The sequence below is a fragment of the Desmodus rotundus genome, chromosome 5 (assembly GCF_022682495.2).
Source record: "Desmodus rotundus isolate HL8 chromosome 5, HLdesRot8A.1, whole genome shotgun sequence".
Classification (NCBI taxonomy): Eukaryota; Metazoa; Chordata; class Mammalia; order Chiroptera; family Phyllostomidae; genus Desmodus; species Desmodus rotundus.
Window position 1 is genome coordinate 150,530,854 of NC_071391.1, and position 18,031 is coordinate 150,548,884.

Below are 18,031 nucleotides of genomic sequence, written 5' to 3' on the forward strand. Positions count from 1 at the left end.
TACCTCTTCCTAAACATGGGTACAGACCCCCAGGCACTGTGGTCCATCTTGTCTTCCCCACCATGGACTGTGGTCTCTGTTATCAGGTGGACTGTGTACACCTAGTACCTGGGAATGTGATCTTACTTGGAAACAGGGTCTTTGCAGATGCAGTCAAGTCGAGACCATACTGGATTAGAGTGAGCGCTAATTCAGCATAACTGGTGCCCGTATCACAAGAATAAACAGACACAGGGTGAGCACCATTTAAAGATGGAGGCAGAGATTAGAGCGATGCATCTACAAGCCAAGGAATGCTGAGGGTTGCTGGCACTCACCACGGGATACGAGAAAGGCCTGAGGCAGATTCTCTGCTAGAGCTGTGGAGGAGAGCCTGGCCCTGACAACACCTTGATTTTGGACTTCCGGTCCTCCAATGTCCGGGACATTAACTCCTGCAAAAGAAGGATTCCTCCCAACACCTCAACATCAGGGCACAACAAAGTCCTTGCTGGACTTTAAATAAAACTTCTATTAAAACTTTGTTTGCTTTCAAACCCATGGGACCATCCAATTTGGGGACAGGTGCTTTTGGAAAGAAAGAAAAATTAGACTTTTTAATTACTTTCCCTGCTGCAGTTGCCACTGTCACCTGTCCTGTTAATATATCAATTTCTTTGATTGAAAAGACTGGGTAAATTAAATATATTTCTCCCTCAAAAAAAAATCAACCTACCACAGAACCAAAAATGGAAACCAAAAGGCCCTCTAGTCCCCTGTAGGATTTGCTTCATAGCTCTGACAGGAAGTCAGTTTGATCCCATTTCTGAAAGTACATATTTAATGTGGCTGGCTACGTTCAGCCACTCCACCCTCCAGAGCCTGGGATCAGTGAAAAGCAGCTCCCAGCTCCCTTGTGGACCATTGTCAGGGCTGAAAGCTTTCTTACCAATTCTTCTGCCCCAATAGGCCAGGCCTTTTTGTGTTCTCTCCCCATCCCTGCTTCGCTGAGCTGGGAAGTCACGTTCTTTCTTGCTCCATGCTACTGCATTTTTATCTACAACATGGTAAGCAAAAGGCTTCTGGGTGCAATCACCATAAAGGCTGAGTCCCAAAGGGGACAGCAATGCAAAGAATCATACAAGAGCAAGAGCAGGGAACATCTGTCGCCCTGAGGGCCACTGGCCCTGCTGGGAGCCAATGAACTCAATCCATGGAAATAAATAAAGAGAAGTTGGTGTTTCGAGGAGAGGCTTGTTTAAAATGCTCCACTTGATCATATCTTGTACCTTTAAAATGAAGACACAGAGATCCACTCAATAAATACCAACAATTATTTCTGTTAGTGACCGACTGAATAAAAAGAAGACAGGAAACAAGTCAGATTGAAATATAATAAATGATTAACCAGCTGACACAAAGACTAGAAAAGCAGGTCAAAAAGAGATCCACTTAAAACAATTATCACAGCCACAGCGGGAAAAGCATCAACAAAAGGGAAAGAAAGAGAGAGAAACCGAGAGCAAGAGAGACAGACAGTCATGGAAAGGATCACTCAGGGCTGCTGGGCTTCTGTCTACATATTCGTGCTCCTGCTGACAAGCTCTCAGCTTTCACACCTGGGCGGGTGGCTCCCAATTTTGTCCTCCCTCCTGAGGGTCATTTGTGCATCCCCACCTACATACATTATTTCCCTCTTAGTGAATGGGAGGATGGGGATACACATTCTTTGAGCACCAAAGGTTTGCCTGGTTCTGCTCTAGGCATAGCAGTAATTAGGACAAATAGACACACACTCCCTTCCCTCGAGGAGCTCTCAGGGAGAGGCAGACTTGCCTGCTCTATGACAAGTGCAGTCACAGAGGCATGTTCGAAGCTCCCTGAAACTCAGCAGGGACCAGTTCCATAGAAGACTTTCTGGGCTGGGCCTTGGACCCCAGGGACAACCAAGACTAGTGAGAAGGGCATTCCAGGCGGAGGGAATGAGTGTGCAAATTGATGGAATTTTAAAAATAACACTAGAGTGGTATCATCCCCCTCTTGAAATCTGAGAAAATTCTGATTTATCCAGGGAATGGTTATTTCCTGACCATCGCAAATTCTCCAAGAATCCAATTGGATGATGCCCATTCTCACAAAGCCTGGAGCTTCCCTGATGTGTCTTTCCAACCAAATCACTTTTGTACTTTATCCCTTTTATGACCCAAATGTAAACTAGGCTACCTGATAAGCAATCATAGATGAGTCTGACGCACCCAACCAAAAAGCAGAGAAGACGTCGAACGCCACATTTACCTCTTTCTTCCTTTCTTCCTTCAGTCCTGCCTCACTTCTTTCCCTTCCCTTCCCTTCCCTTCCCTTCCCTTCCCTTCCCTTCCCTTCCCTTCCCTTCCCTTCCCCTCCTTCCCTCCCTCCCTTCCTGTCTTCCTTCCTTCCTTCTTTCCTTCTTCCCTCATTTATCCACTCATCCAATGAGTGTTTACAGTTTGCCAAGCTCTTGCCCCTGCTTCTCGTCGAGATTCTAACCTAGTTCGTTTTCCTTTTTATTGTTGTTCAGTTACAGTTGCCCCACTTTTCCCCGCTTTGCTCTCCCCTGCCCCCCCATAGTCAATCCCCACCCCATTGTCCATGCCCGTGGCTCCTTTACACATGTTCCTTGACTTGCGCCTTCCCCTTCTCTTCTATCACTGGTCTTAGATGGTCCCAAACAACTATCTGAAAAGTGCTTTTTAAATACTTGTTACATGATTGGGTTTTTTTGTTGTTGTTCTATTACAGTTGTCCCAATTTTCTCCCATTGCTCTCTCCTGCCCACGCCTCCCCCCACAGTTGTTACCCACTCCCTTGTCCATGTCCATGGGTCATTTATACCTGTTTGTTCATTAGACCCTTTCCCTTCTTTCTCCCTTGTCCCCCTTCCCCCTCCCCTCTGGTCACTGTCAGTTTGTTCTTTATTTCCACATTTCTGATTCTATTTTACTCATTTGTTTGTTTTGTTCATTAGGTTCCTTTTATGGGTGAGATCATATGGTATTTCTCTTTCACCACCTGGCTTATTTCACTTAACATAATGCTCTCCAGCTCCATCCATGCTGTCGCAAAGGGTAGGATTGTTTTATATGTATATGCAGTACCTCTGGGTTGAGGAACCACCAAACCTAATAGGAAGGTTTGCTTGGCAAACAAAGCAGTTCAGTTTTAGCAAAGACATAGAAGCCCTGTTAGATTTAGAAGAGCTTCTTTTTGGAAGCCATACAGTGAGCATTCACAGCTAGCAGCTGGGGACCACATTAACCCCCAATTTTAATAGCCTGCAAGGTTGTGGGCCTCACTTTCCCCATTTTGCCCCAAGGGAGGTTATATAATGTCCTTCCACAGCACTTTCTGTGCCTGATGTCAGTTTTCCTGATACCTTAGTTATTCATGTCCCCGAAACATCATGATTCCTAGATGGTGAGCTCTTTGAGGTTAAGGGATCCACATCTTGTTCCATTTTGCATCCCCAGGACTTAATCCAGTGTTTTGTCCTCAGTAGGGTTCTTAATAAATATATAATTGATGAAACTGCAACATTTGCTGAACAATCCCGGGGCAAACTGGGAGTGTATGCAGGTCTCTCAATTTACAACCTGGACCTTTTCAACCCCTGAGGGTATCTGTTTCATTTAAAACAAAACAAAACAAAACAAAAAAAACGGGGATGTTCCCAATAACCCTCTCATTCCTAAAGTCATATAATTTGTTCCAGGAAAGACATATGGCTAAGGGGAAAACAGTAGCTGGGCTGACATACTTTGGTTTAGAATTCAAAGCTGTGACTTTAACTACTATGGGAAATCTTATGTTTTCTCTTAATCCAAAACAGCATATTCAGTAAGCGGGAGTGCGCTGAGAAGTTTTTGTTTTGACAGCTTTGGGACATCTGAGATATTATGTACAGAACATTTCTAGCCAGCTTAGAAAGACATGTGGCCAAAGCATATGCAGGGAAATGACTGATCAAGAGTGAGAAAAACGAGAGGAAATCCTCTTAAACTGAAATGTTTTGTCAAGGGCAACCTTGGATGCAAAACTTTATGTCAGAGGAGACCTCAGATTAATAGGATTTTAACTAGCCCATTTGGGTAGATGACTAGTACAGTTTGTCTATGGGAGATTCGCAGCGACTGTGAGCTGTCAGGACCCACAGCTGTCTGGTCAAATAGTCTCATCTCACACGCGGGGAAGTTAGGCACAGAGAAGTCAGCGCCCTGCCTGAGGCTGGCCGTCTGTTTGGCAGAGCCCACATGTAATCCCTCCAGAGCAGAGCGGCCCAGGCCACGGTTCCTGTTTTCCCAGACTTGGACTACAAAGCATTTCCTCACATGTCACTCCTGTCTATTGCTTTACCCATCCCGTCACTTTAACTCCGAGTCGCCACCAGCCCAGTGGACTTGTGCTATCCTCAGGGTTGCCTGTCAGTACCATCCCGGTATGGGTGGGCCCAGGGCAAGGCCCAGTCTAGTTGCCTCATTGTCACCTGGAGAACTTCTTAAAAACAAGACCCTGGGTTCTGGGGACTGTAGGGTAGGTTTGGGAACCACAGGTGTCTCATTCAACTCTTCATTGCCTATTTCGATCTCCTTTGTGACATCCAAGCCAGCGGTCTTCTAGCCCCTGTCTGAAAGGAAAGAGCAGAACAGTGGGGAAGAAACGTACATTGGGAGCCGAGAAGTGAAATTCATTCCCAGTTCTGATTCTTGTGAGTTGTTCATTACCTTTAGCCAGTAAACTACTCTTTTGATTCTGTTTGTCATCTGAGAATGGGGATGGTCATGATTCCTAATTGACAGCATCATCGTAAAAACTCTGGGGACAGGTACCCATGTGTCCAGAACACCGGTGCCCTCTGAAGAGGACTGAGGCTCATTCCCGTGAGAGGCCAGTAAAATAGCCTGCGTTTTGGTGGCACAGCTCTAATGCTAGAAGGTTTTTCCTTTAAACTCTTTAGTCCTTAGTTTTGCCCTTTTCAACCTCAAAGCACTTCACCTTTAACCATGATACTGTCTAAGCTAGGATTTAATCCTGTTCAGTCCAGCTTCAAAATGTATATCACTACACAAAAATAAGCAATACTAGTTCCCACCTGCCTGGAATAACCTCATTTGTTCCTCTATTCTTAACAAACATCCTAGCTAAACTTTACCATCTATAGAAATCCTTTCACTCTTCAAGATGCAGTCCAAAAGTTGTCTGCTTCATGAGCTTCTGCCCCCCCCACCCCCAGGTAGTAAGTCTCTTCTGTTCTATGTCCCATGGTCACACTGTGTCTGCTCACGATAAGCGTCAAGTGTGAGTAAGTCCATCTCCTCCATTGGACTGGGAATTCCAGAAGGGCACAAAGCCCATCCTAGGGAAACCTGGTATCTGCTGTTTTGTTGAGATCGGTATCAGAGAAGAACTCCATATTCACCTGCAGCCTCCAGGAGCTCCTCACCGGCAGAGACAGAAGAGTAAGTGGGCAGGACCGTCCTGCGTGTTCTGAGGCAGAGACCTTCTGTGTCCAACAGCCTCCTCTGGCTGTTGTGGATACCGCACTACTCAGAGCTGTCGGCCCACCTGCTGGTTTCAGGAATGATCTCGTCTGGATGGATGTCATGCTGAGCAGTCTACACACCACTAGGGTTTCTATCAGGCCTGCTTCATTCTGTTAGAGGCCCCACAGGGGCGGTTGCTTCTGTGGATGCTTCCTGGAAATCACGAGCAGAGAAGCGGACTGGAAGTCCAGGCTGAGTTCTGATCCCCACTCTCTCACTTCTCCAGACCCTAGCTATTCCAGTTTAGGCAAGTCATGTCACCTTCCTGAGCTTCCATTTTCCCATCTGTGAAATGAGGAGGCTTGGCTAGTAACTTCAGAATGCCTACGATTTTAATTATTTTCAGTGTTCTGTTTTGGAATGAGGGGCAAAGTCCCATTTGCTTATTCTGTAACATTGCTATGGCCACAGATAAGAGAAATGAGAATTAAGCTTTTGGTGCCTAGCTCCCACCATGTGGGCATGCGTGCTAAACAGCCTCTCCCAGGACTGTCTTCCAAGGCTGTGTTTACATAATTGATTCATTGAAGGAGACTTGGCCCTCCTTCACTGCAGCTTGATTACAAGTGAGCTAAACAGATGTCTCGGATTGGGTGATTGGTTCCCAGATGCATTCTAGGGAGCAAACTGGTGGGAAGTGAATGATTTCAGTTCCAGGGCCCCATGACAAATGAAGAGTGGCTGTGGGAGGGGCCAGGCAGGTGCCAGGTTTGGTGCTTGGTTTTATGAAATGCATGACCAGATGTTGACGACAGCTGCTGGGTTAATATCAAAGGTGACTGGTGGGCTAAGTGCCCCTTTAGGAGACAACCCAGACAGGGAGGAGTAGAAGCCCCTAATTATTTGAGCCTGGGCTGGAAGTCAGGACTCTTGGGATCCTGCTGACTAGCCGACTAGAGCCAAGCTACAGAGCTCATTTCAGCCGTCTCCCCAAAAGGTAAAATCGGTCTTAGAATGGTAGAGACGGAGGAGACCTGAGAAGCATTTTATTTCTCCACTTTATTTTTTCAGGTGGGGAACTGAGGCCTAGAGAGGCCTTAAATGACTTGCTTGAAGTCGCACCACAGAGCCAGGGCTAGCATCCAGCTCTTATTACTCAAGGTCTAGTGTGACTTCACTTCCAAAGGGAAGCTTGATCAACACATCAAAAAGCAAAAAGCTTGAGTAAGGAGTTTCAACAAGGGTGGACATAGCCACAGTTTTCTGCCTTCAGTGCTGGGCATGCGCCCCTTTAACTCTCCCCTGCCGTGGCCGACCCCTGGAGCCACCTGAAGAGCCCCAGTGACGGCTGCCGTCATTTCACACTAAACCATGTGCGAGTCACTGCACGAGGTGCTTCAATTCCATACTGCATTTCGTCCTCCTCACAGCTCCCTGAGGTGGTCCCTGCTTTAATCCTCATCTTACAGACGAACCACTGAGGCACAGAGAATTTGGATGATTTGGCGTGAGAGACACATCTCGTAAAGTGGCAGAGCAGCCTGACTGTACACAGCATGCGTGCTCCTTAGTACTCCAGGGGACACCTGGGTGTGCAAGTGCTCAAGAGCAAGGGAGGAGGACACCTGTTCTAGTCAGCCTTTCCGGGGGTCCTCCAAGGTTAAATCAGTTCAGTTGCTCGTGGTAAATCTGAGGCTCTGGGTGGTAAGGACATCCACTCACAGAATCTCAGTTAAGAAAGCACTTCCACATTCAGTTCCTTATTTCTTTGTCACAGCAGATATTATTTTTATCAGCATGATTATTGTGATAAACATCTCAGGTTTATACACTAGAAAACCAAGACTCAAATTGACCAAAAGTATAGACCGATTGGCCCACTGTTGGAAGTTTCCAAGAATTCTCTAGAGATCTTTCTCCTTCACTCCTAAGCTGCTGCTTCCCCTCCCTCTGTTCTCTCCTCATTTCTGTCCTGTGCACAGACTTGCTCTTTAGCAGGGAGCTTCGATAGCCGTCAAAAAGCAGCTGGTTGGCAGAAGAGTATATCTAGGATGCAAGAATCCAGCAAGCCTTACTGGAGATTATTTGAGCTATTGAATTATTGGGAGATATTTGAAACCTAGCCATTATGTTTTTGCTAGCTTACTCCAGAAAACTATACTCTAGATTTTTGAGAATTTTCCTAATACTTTAAGGCACTGTTTGCTCGTTTGTTACCCACAGCTTTTATTCATCATCATCATTAGTGTCAGCAGCAGCAGCAGCAGCATCACAGGGTTAGGAACAGGATTTTAGTACCAGTTTTGCAACCCACCCTCTGTGCACCCTTAGACGAGCTCCAACATGTCTCTGGGCCTCACTTTCTCAATGTCAGATGGTCTTCAAGGTCTCTTGTGACCCTAAAAGGTAATGATTGGGAAGTTCTGAAGAATCACTTAAGAAAAAGGGACCCTGCCTCATGCCTCAGGATAGGTGATAGCCTAGGAAGTGCCCTCGAGCTGGATACAGTCTTTAAGGACTGACAGTGTTTTGAGAATGCTGATTTCTGGGGCTCTGTATAATAAACCATAGCTTCAAATATGAAGCTCTGTTATGTGACCTGTAAGAGAACTGTGTAATTCACCTATAAGAGAATTGTCACATGGGCATGATGCTTCTATATGGCTGTTTGTTGAACACACAAATCAGGCTTGTCGGGAAAATACTGGCATTTGTATGTGTCAACCATGAAGCAATCCAGCCTCGGCTTAACTGTGCCAGTAAGCTGAGCCTGAGGAAGTGAGGTCTGGTGGTTTAGTAACTGGCGTCCAGCCTAGGCCAGGCCTGGGGCTGCCTGAGAGGATGGCACTCAGCAAGGCCTTCACAGCTAGTAGAAATGACTGCCACACTGTGTGTGAGGGACTCTGACCAGCCACATGACCCTGGGAAAGTCTTTTTTCTTGCCTGGGTCTTGGTTTTCTTTCATCTGTCCAATGGGAGAAGCAGTTGAGAAATGTTGTTTCACGTTTTAATAGCCTCTGACTCTGTGAATATCTCCTAAAGGCAGACATGCCACCCTTCTCACAGTATACCGAAACACTAAGGGAACGGTCACCTTCCATCGGTTGGAATACCCTACACAAATACTGCTTCTCAGGGTAAACATGAAATGTGTTCTCAATGGGCATGGCTGTGTGCACTGAGTCAGCTCACGTGCACTGGAATTTCCCCATTTTGAGCACATGCGTCATCTCACTGGGTCCTCCCAGCAGTTCTGGGAAGTTAGGCTTACCACTGATGTCACTGATGCTCAGGGTGAGGGAGGGAGCACCCCGCCCCCTACAGCACACGACTGACAGGTGGCAGCATTGGAGTCAAATTGTAGGTCTTGCGCTCTCTCCCTGAGGAAGAATCATGGCGATACTAAGGTCACTTAACACATACGGGTACAAATACATAGGAGAGGATTGTAGGGCTGGGTGCTATCTTAGAGACTACCATTTAACAAGTGAGGCGTGTCAAACCCAATATCAAGGCCATCTGAATTCTGGCAGTTAAACATCAGGTCAAAAACTAACTAGAGATAGGAAAATAACCCCAGGACATAGTTACAATCATGTTGTCATATTTTAAACTAGCAGCACACCTGATAATTCTCTGATTTCAGATGCAAATCCCCTGGCCAAGTATCCAGTTGGATAAACTCCTATGGCCATAGGAACCTTGCAGACCCCACCCTCAGTTCCCTCTTCTGGGACCCCTAGCCTCACCCAATAAACACAGCAGATCCTGGAAGGTATCAGGACACCTAGATGGGAACATTGAGCCCTGGGACTCCCTGTACACGTAGCCTTGGCTTCTTGAGTCATATACCCACTGGGGTTAAGACTTGCGTCTTGGAGATGTGTGCTCTGACTCACTCCTTGCTAGAGCCCCAAGTTCAACTTTATAAAGGTGGTGTCAGGTCTTTTAAGGACAGCTCAGATGCTCTGGCTTCTGTCCTGCCTCCAGCTTGGCCCTGCCTGTCCCTTCATGGGTTTGGTTGCTGTCCTGCCTCATTCGAGGTCTCAACCCCTTCTGGCGTCTGTGCCTCTGAATGTGGGGAGCTATTTCTGCTACCACTTTGATTCACAGTTCCCTGTTCGTGAGATATTGACATCAAGGCCTCAGGCGTCCCACGGAAGAAGCAGATCAGTGGTAGTCTACTCAGTCACTTCCCGTCTTGGTCACCTCAGATGTGACTTCTCTAAGCCCCAGGGTCTTCCTCTGTTAAATGGGAGATAAGACGCCTGCCTACATCATAGGGATTGAATAAGGTAATGATGTAGGTGCCTGACCTAGCATCTGACCACAGAAAAACCTCAGGAAATGTTACCAGTTGTGAGAATCCTTTCCAAGGCCTTCATGGGGGTCCCACCCTCTGGGTTTGGGGCTCTTCTATAAGCACACACCCAGTGCCACCAGAGTCAAGGACTTAAGTGTGACCCCAAGCTTGACTTCTGAAACACTTGTAACAAGAGACAAAACGAAACAGTGTGAGTGTCCATGGGATTGATAAACACGTGTTCTTCTCTTTTTTTATTACTGGTTTTCACTTTGTAATAATTGCTTCCTGATCTTGTTACGACTGAGACTGAGTCACATTAACCAGTGGATTCCTGTGACCTGCTCCAGGACAGCTGCTTTTAAGGCCTCTGCCACCTTGGGGCCATCTGGAAACTGGTCGGCCCCTGAACGAGTGTCTTAAAAACTAAAGGGGGCTGCTTGTCCCCTAACTTGAAATTGACTCAGGGACTGAAGAAAGGAGTGGGAGGTCCCTGGGTTTGCAGGGTCAAGATCTGGAACGCACAGAAGGCCTTGACTCAAGGGACTTTTGTAGGTTTTTGGGGGGCATTTCTCAGCCTGCCCAAGCGAAGATCTGAGTGTCCAAAGTACCCAACTCCATGCTATCCTTCCGTGGTGTTACCGACAGTGCCTGAAACTTCGGTGCAATCCCCTTCACGTGGCTCAGGCTGGGACGGCCCCCATCTCTGCCAGGGAATGACCTTCACAGACAGAGGGCACCGTAGAAGGTGCATGCTCAATTTACTTCATTTTTCAAATGCACAAAACTGGACACAGAGCGGGGAATACACCTGCTGAGGTCCTTCAGCTGCTGTTTGCAGGACTGAGCCTGGAACCATCCACTGTCCTGCCAAGACCTTTCCCTTAACAGCACTTGACTCTCGGCAGGCTGGCTCTTTCCAGGAGATTCCATGACCTTATTTTTCTTTCATGATGGAAGTGACTAGAAAGTGGGTAGTTGTGATTTCAACTATGTGATCAGCAGTTTCTGGAAAGTTCATCTATTTCTCATTGCGTTTTTCAATAATTAGATTCTCCTCCTAGGTCCTAACTGGTGCAAAAAGTAAGGTTGAGATCTTAGGATTCTTCCGAAGATCACTGTCACTTTGCAAAATGGGCCTGACACAGAGGAAATATCGATCTGTCCCCTTAGGGTAGTGGAGGAGCCTTCGCAGATCTGATGAGGTTGCAGACTTTGAGTCTAATAACCAAATCTAATAGTGGATTGAGGTTTTGAAGCTGTAGAGGTGCAGTGAAAAATACCTGGATTTCCATCATTATCCAGCCCTGGGTCATGGTTCTGACCCAGGGCTGGATAATGATGGTTCTTGATGGCATATTCTGGTTCTACCTCAGGGTAGCTCTTTGATCTTTGGGCAAGAAGAATAAACTTTCTGAGCCTCAGTGTTCTCATCTGTACAGAGAGGACATCATTCACTTCTCATTGTTTTTCTGCAGATTAAATGTAGTGACATAAGAATATACCTAGCATAGTCCCTGGCAGGGAGCAGGGACTCAGTGAGTGTTACTTCCCCATCCTCCCCTCAGTATGGACCTGCCTTTGCCAGTGGGTTACTTAAAGCGAAACACTGTGCTGAAGCCCTTGACCCCTCTGAGGCCCATCTGTAAGGCAGACTGGATGGTTCCAATCTCACAGGGACTGTGTCAGAGGAGGGTTTAGGAGAGAGACTCAAGAAGCACCCTCTGTCTAGAACCTCAGAGAAGACCTAAGGAGATGAGACTTCACCCGGGTTCTGAGAGCAGACATATCCCGGGTAGTGTAGCGTCGCACAAAAGGCAGCGAGGCTAGCTCAGGAGAAACAGCCCCATCTTGACGTTTTATGAGAAATGAAATCAGAATGTAGAAAAGCCCAATTTAATTTCACCCAAAATGAGCAGGAATGTTAACTCCATTTTTATTTAAAACCAAATAGTACAGCTTTGACAGCTAAAGGGAGGCTGCCTTGGAGCAGGAATTTCAAAATGAACCCATTTGATAATCGGAATATCTGCCTACCCTGTTTCACTAGGCAGGGTCTGGTCCAAAAACGGCCGATTATTAGACTTTGCAGAGTTCAAAGATCCCGATATTGATGATACTTGATGATGGGATTTGATATTCTGTTCTCTGTTTATCTATAATATGTACACAGGGGACATTGGCCAGGCAGTGTCTGAGAATGCACACCATGCCACCGTCCCAAACAGAAATAGGATGACTTTAATCGATCGGAGGGAAAAAATCAAGATAGAGGATGGGCCACAGAAGTTGAAGCTTTGAGAAAGGTACCAATAGTTGTCGATGTGGTTTGGGGATGGCCAGAAACTTTCTCTCCCATCTTCCAACTTGACCATTTCCTAGTGTGGATGGGTCTTTTTGAGCCTTCCCAGAAAAGCCAGATATAGCGGCTATACCTTTCATTATGAGGATGGTTTTTGTGTTACAGAGTACCAAATGTTGCATCAGTTTTCTCCTTGCATTTTGCTATCAAAACCAAATGTCTGGCAACAAAGTCTTGGAGATTAAGGCAGCCTACAAGTCATGGACACCAATTCATAGCAGCAGCTCAGCCCCCAGAGGCAGGCAGAAGGTCTTCAAGGCTGATAAAATATGTAGGCAGCAAGTGTCATGTCAACTCAAACAAGGCCTGTTTCAGCTTGCCATTATAAAGGTGAACTGTCTGGATCGTGAAGGGCAAGTGGTATTAACCTTAGGACCAGGAGAGTGGCAGCTTCTGCAGAGTAGTTGGTACATAAATCTCTTCTGGCCGAGAAGCAGAAAGATACTTAATAGAAGTGTAATTGAAAGGGTTTTTCTCTTCCCCTTAAACTTAGATAGTTTGGCTGGTGTCAATGGGTATTATTTCACTCCTACTGCAGGGCAGGGCCAGCTAGCTGCCTACAGGTATGACAATCCAGTGACCCAACTGCCTATGTTAGAATTGTCCCCACTTCTCAGCATTCTGAAATCCTCAACACCAGACTCATCCTGGAGCACAAGATAGCAATAGCCCCAGAATCAGCTATTGAAATATTGAAATGCACACTGATAATAGGAACTTAGCACCCATTAGCTCCATCACACAGACGGATTTATCAAATCAGTTATAACCATTCTGAGTGCACGGATGTGCAACCTTAAAAAAGTTACATCAACATGGAGCTTCAGAAAACAGCTAGTCTAGTTCTCAGTTTGAGGAAGTGGAGGCTCATTGAGGTTAAGTGGCTTATTAAAAGTAACCAACAAATCAGAGGCAGGGCTGGAGCTGGAACTCAGGTTTCACTGGGTTCCTGTTTCTAGAATCATGTTGTCTAAACCCCTCATTTTGCAGTTGAGTGTACCAGGTTCCACATGTGAGAAGACTGGCCAAGCCTGGACACCGCCATATTCCCCCAGATTTCCAACCCAGTAGTTCATCCCTGCTATCACATTCTTTCTTTCTTCACATCCCCACGCTAAGGAGAGACGATGAAGTAAAAGGGGAATGAATAACTCGCATTTTGGCACATACTCTGTCGACGCATCAGCCAGCATTTTCCAGCAGCTAAAAAGTACTTCACCCACTTTGGGTAATGCACAATGAGCAAGGAAGGGAAAGAGAGGTGAGTGTATCCTAAAAGGAGAGCAAACATGGGATGATTTGGATACAAGGATGATTCTCCCCCAAAGAAGCCGAGAAAAAGGTCATAAAACATCCCAGGGCCTGGCCTCTTCCTGCCTCTCTTTTCTATTTCTTCTTACCCAGTGACCTTTCCCATTCCCGCCCCAAGACACTATATACCTGGATTAGCTGGCATAGCCTTGGCCCTCTTCTCTGGTGAGGGGTCGGAGGGTAGACAGGGCTGGCAAACAGGGCTGTGAGTAAGACTTTCATTCCATTTGGCTTCCTCTTCTCAGGTAGGGCAGGCCCTGACTCGTATTTTTCCTGAGCATTGACGATGGACTGGGCTCATGAATGTAGATAATGCATTATCCTACGAGTTCTGACAGCAAACTCTAGAAGTAGTTATTACCACCCCCAATGTACAGGTGTGGAAACTTGAGGCCAGAGGGGTTCATTTGATCTCCCAGCATCGCCCGGCTGGTAAATGGCAGGGCCAGACTTAGATTCAGACCTATCAGGTTGCAAAGCCAGGCTCTGCCCACGTGACCTCAGGCCCTCTCCATGTCACCAGGCAGCCTCCTAGAATGTAGAGTGTCTAATGGTACAGGCTCTTTTTTTTTTTTTTTTTTACCTGCCTTCCCTGAAGACACCTTCCATCATCTGAGTCATACGAAGAACACCTTTTTTCTCTTAGTCTCTTTTTCACCAACATGGAGCCCAGCCATATGTGAAATTGACAACTTGCCACCCAAGAAAGGGTGAAGACTTGTAGGAGATGAAGGCCAGCTTCCGAGAGTGGGGGAGTGGGACTGAAAAGTCACATTTGGGAAGCGGCGTGCTCTGCTGAGTGCCGGCTGTCGTTGCAGGTCTGGAGTGCAGCTTCGACTTCCCCTGCGAGCTGGAGTACTCCCCTCCACTGCATGACCTTGGGAACCAGAGCTGGTCCTGGCGCCGTGTCCCCTCCGAGGAGGCCTCCCAGATGGACCTGTTGGACGGACCTGAGGCAGAGCATTCCAAGGAGATGCCCAGAGGTAAGGGCAGAGGCCACTGCAAAGTGTTCTGGATGGGTCAGGACCGGGCTGGAATGTCAGTTTCTGTTTGAAAATTTTAAGGTCTCTCCACCCCTGCTCTATCCTATTTCCTTTGAAACCTGCTTTTAATATCTGGGCCTCTCCATGTGTTCTTGGACCATGCAAGGAAGGAGAGGATGCAAGTCCAATTTCAAGATCAATCCATCCTTTAGTCTCTTACCAAGGGGAAAAAACCCCCAGGATTTCAATACTCTCTTTCATGCAGATTTCCCAACCTAAGATATAGGAGAAAGTGCTGGTCTGTTTGTCTATGTGGAACAGGGGTGCCAGGTAAATATAAGACACCCAGTTAAACTTGAGCAACAGATTATTTTTTCATATAAATATATCTCATGTAGTACCTGGGACATACTTATACTTTAAAAGTTATTTGGATTATACTAAAAGAATTCAAATTTAATTGAGTGCACTGCACTTTTATTTGCTAAATCTGGCAATCCTAATTTGGAAGATATTGTGTAACTAGATTAAATGTTAGTTTCAAAGCCATTAATGAAATTCAGTGTACTTATTAGCTGTGCAAGGTGCTCCTAATAGTCCCGAGCTGTCTGTGAACATCCCCTTCTGAATTATCACGGGCTGGTAAAGGCTGGGTCTGGGTAAGTAGTAGGTGCTTGTTAAAATAAACATTTGCTGAGTGTTTAGAGAGAGATGTGGAGACCCTGAGCCCGATTCCTGCCTTCAGGTCTCTCTAAGGCAAATCTTAGAGTTTCTAATTCCTTGGACCCAGAAAACTGCTGACTGCGTTTCTGCCTCTTAGGAAGAAATAAGAATTGACATGGTCCTTTCAGTTTGCAGAGCCCTTTTGCCTCCACTCTCTCACTGGATTCTGCTTTTATGAGGGAGACCATGAAGACGAGAAGGCTAGGGTTCAGGGAGAGGAAGTGACTTACTAAAGATCACACAGCTTGTGTGTGCGGGTCCAGGTCTAGATGTCTGTTGTGATGTGTCCTAGACAAGGACACTTTCTACCACATTGTGTTTCTTCTTTGTAGAAAAAGTTACAGCCAGAGCTTGCCCTGGGCCCCTCGCGCAGCAGCGATTACCCTAGACTCATGTTAGCGAGCATCTAATGGGAATAGGGCTCGGGTAAGCTCACGGGGGTCATTGGAGGTGGCACAAAATTACCCGGTGCTCTCAGGCTTCCACATCAGCCCTGAACCCTTGAATCCTACAGACTCTCCTTTTCTTTTGTTCTCTCTTGAATTTGCCCGACTTTGATTTATGTGGTAAGCTGCTTTCACCAGGATATCGATGTGTATCGTAGGATGTGTGTTTGTATGTAGATGGTCGACTTTTGACTCGATAGTGCGCCCAGATCTTCTGGAGAAGTTATAAAAACACTGCATAGGCCCCGCAGCCTGAGATTCTGATTCGACAGATCTGAGGTGGGTCTAGAAATCTGTGTACTTTTAGATTTTTATTATAGAAGTTAGCGTGTGCAAAAAAGAAGATATAACATACATGCATGGCTTAAAGATCACAATAGAGTCAACACTTGTATTCCCACCGCCAAGTGTAAGAATTTGCACATGGTCCGTGCCTTTACAATCTCTTCTGTCCTTCGCCTAGATCAAAAATCTCTTCCTCCCTCAGAGGTAACCTCTGTCCTGCATTTCGTGTGCATCATTTACTTGCTTTTGTTTATGGCCTTATCACTTCTGTATGTGGCCCCAAACAACATATGGACTAGATCTGCAAACTGTTATACCAACGGGATAATACTGTTGTTTTGTGATTTGTCCATTTTGATGCATGTTGCTATGGTTCATTTGGTTTTGAATCCATTGCATGAAAGTACCACAGTTTATCTCTTCTACTCCCGTTAGACATTTGGGTTGTTCCCAGGTTTTTGCTGTTACCAACAACACTAATGTGAGCATTTTTGTGTATATTTTGGGGCATGTACATGTCTAAGAGTTTCCCTAGAGCGTAGACCTAGAAATGGGATTTCTGGGTTACGGGTACGGCTCCCACTTTAATGGGTAATGGCGATCTCTTTTCCAAAGTGGGGGCACCAAGTCATACCCCCACTAGTGATGTGTTAGTGTTCTTCCCGAGGACTGTGCATTCGCATGGTGCTGGTACTGTCAGCTCTGTCGTTTTTGTTCATGCGGTAGATGGAATAGAGTATCTTATTGCAGCTTCAGTTTCCATGGGACTCTGTTTTATTTTATGTTTTTGTAAGCGTCTCGGTTGATTCTGAGGTACCGCAAGCTTTGTCATGCTGTTGATGTGAACCCCTTTCAGACTTACTCCCATTCAGCCGCCCCTAGGGATTATCTCTGGCTCTCAGTCCCCAACTTCTAGAAATAGTCCTGCAGTGCATACAGTTTTCATCTTTGTAGGGGTTTTTTTTTGATAACTGTTGTATTGTGATCACAATTCAGTGAGATCAGGAGAGAGAGACAAATATCAATTGTATACACTTTGTGGAGTCAGACTTTATAACGTTGAGAGCTGGGGCTTTTCAAATTTTTAAACAATTTTTGCAACAGTGCCAATAGATTGTGCAGTGACACTCTGCCCACCCCTCCTCTCCATCTTCTCTATCTTGTGATCTCTGACATCTGCACGTTGCACGGGTCACTGTGAGAAAAAGGAAGGAAGAGGGAGCAGAGGGAAAGACACTCACTTATTGGTGTGGAAATATATCAGTGCCTTTATGTTTTTATAAAGCTGGGTCCCAAGAACCAGGGCATGTACTGAATGTGAACCTTTCTCATTAGATAAATCAGCCAAGATTGGAATATCTAGTTTTTAGTAATTATTGCCAACTTCCATCGCTCTGAATAATTATTGCTCTTCCAGTGTGGTGGTATATCACGTCACTGAGGACGATGATGTGAATAACCATGACAAACGCCACTGTGGATCGACCAATCTACTTTATCAAATGTGTTAGTGAGCAGACACATCCAAACATAACTTGGGGAAAGCTCACCACTGTCAAAAAGCTTGTGTTTATTTTTCCTGGACTATAACAGGAGAATCTATACGCACACAGCCTTCATCAGTCTTAGAACCAAGGGACCCGCATCCCAGATTCCATAGGGACACTTCTGGAATGTCGCTGAGAGGTGTTCAGAACTTCCAATAATGGGCCGTTCATTCCTTTTTGAGTCAACTAATTTTACATCACTACCTGTTCCCTGAGGTAGGATTGTACCTCATGAAGCAGGCCGATGCATCTTTAAGTCCCTTGACCATCGAGAAAGGTAAAGGTAAAGGGCAAAACCCTTGTTAAAGGGTTTAGCAAGGAGTTTGCCCCTTGCTAAAGGGCAAATGTCCTACATTCTATTTCTAACTCCCAGCTCTTTAGAATCTCACTTTCTTGGTCTTTTTGGCAGAGAGTATGCTGGTAGTAGAGGTAAGAAGGAGCGATGAGTGCCCTTTAGACTAGTGTAGTCACTAGAGTTTTTTTTAACTCAACATTTATTGGTTAGATGGTATTTAGACTCTGTTGCCATATTTCTTGTCAGGGGATATAGAAGGGCCAGAAAAAAGCAGTGAGATA

At 45.9% G+C, this 18,031-nt stretch overlaps 1 protein-coding gene across 1 annotated transcript in view; it reads left to right on the forward strand.

Annotated features, from left to right (window-relative positions):
- The window catches only part of ALK (ALK receptor tyrosine kinase), a 630,248-nt gene that overhangs the window by 188,988 nt on the left and 423,229 nt on the right, over nucleotides 1–18,031 (forward strand). The window contains exon 3 of the mRNA XM_053924484.1: nucleotides 14,290–14,454. Within this exon, the coding sequence (XP_053780459.1) occupies nucleotides 14,290–14,454 (165 nt within the window). The remainder of the gene's footprint in view (nucleotides 1–14,289; nucleotides 14,455–18,031) is intronic.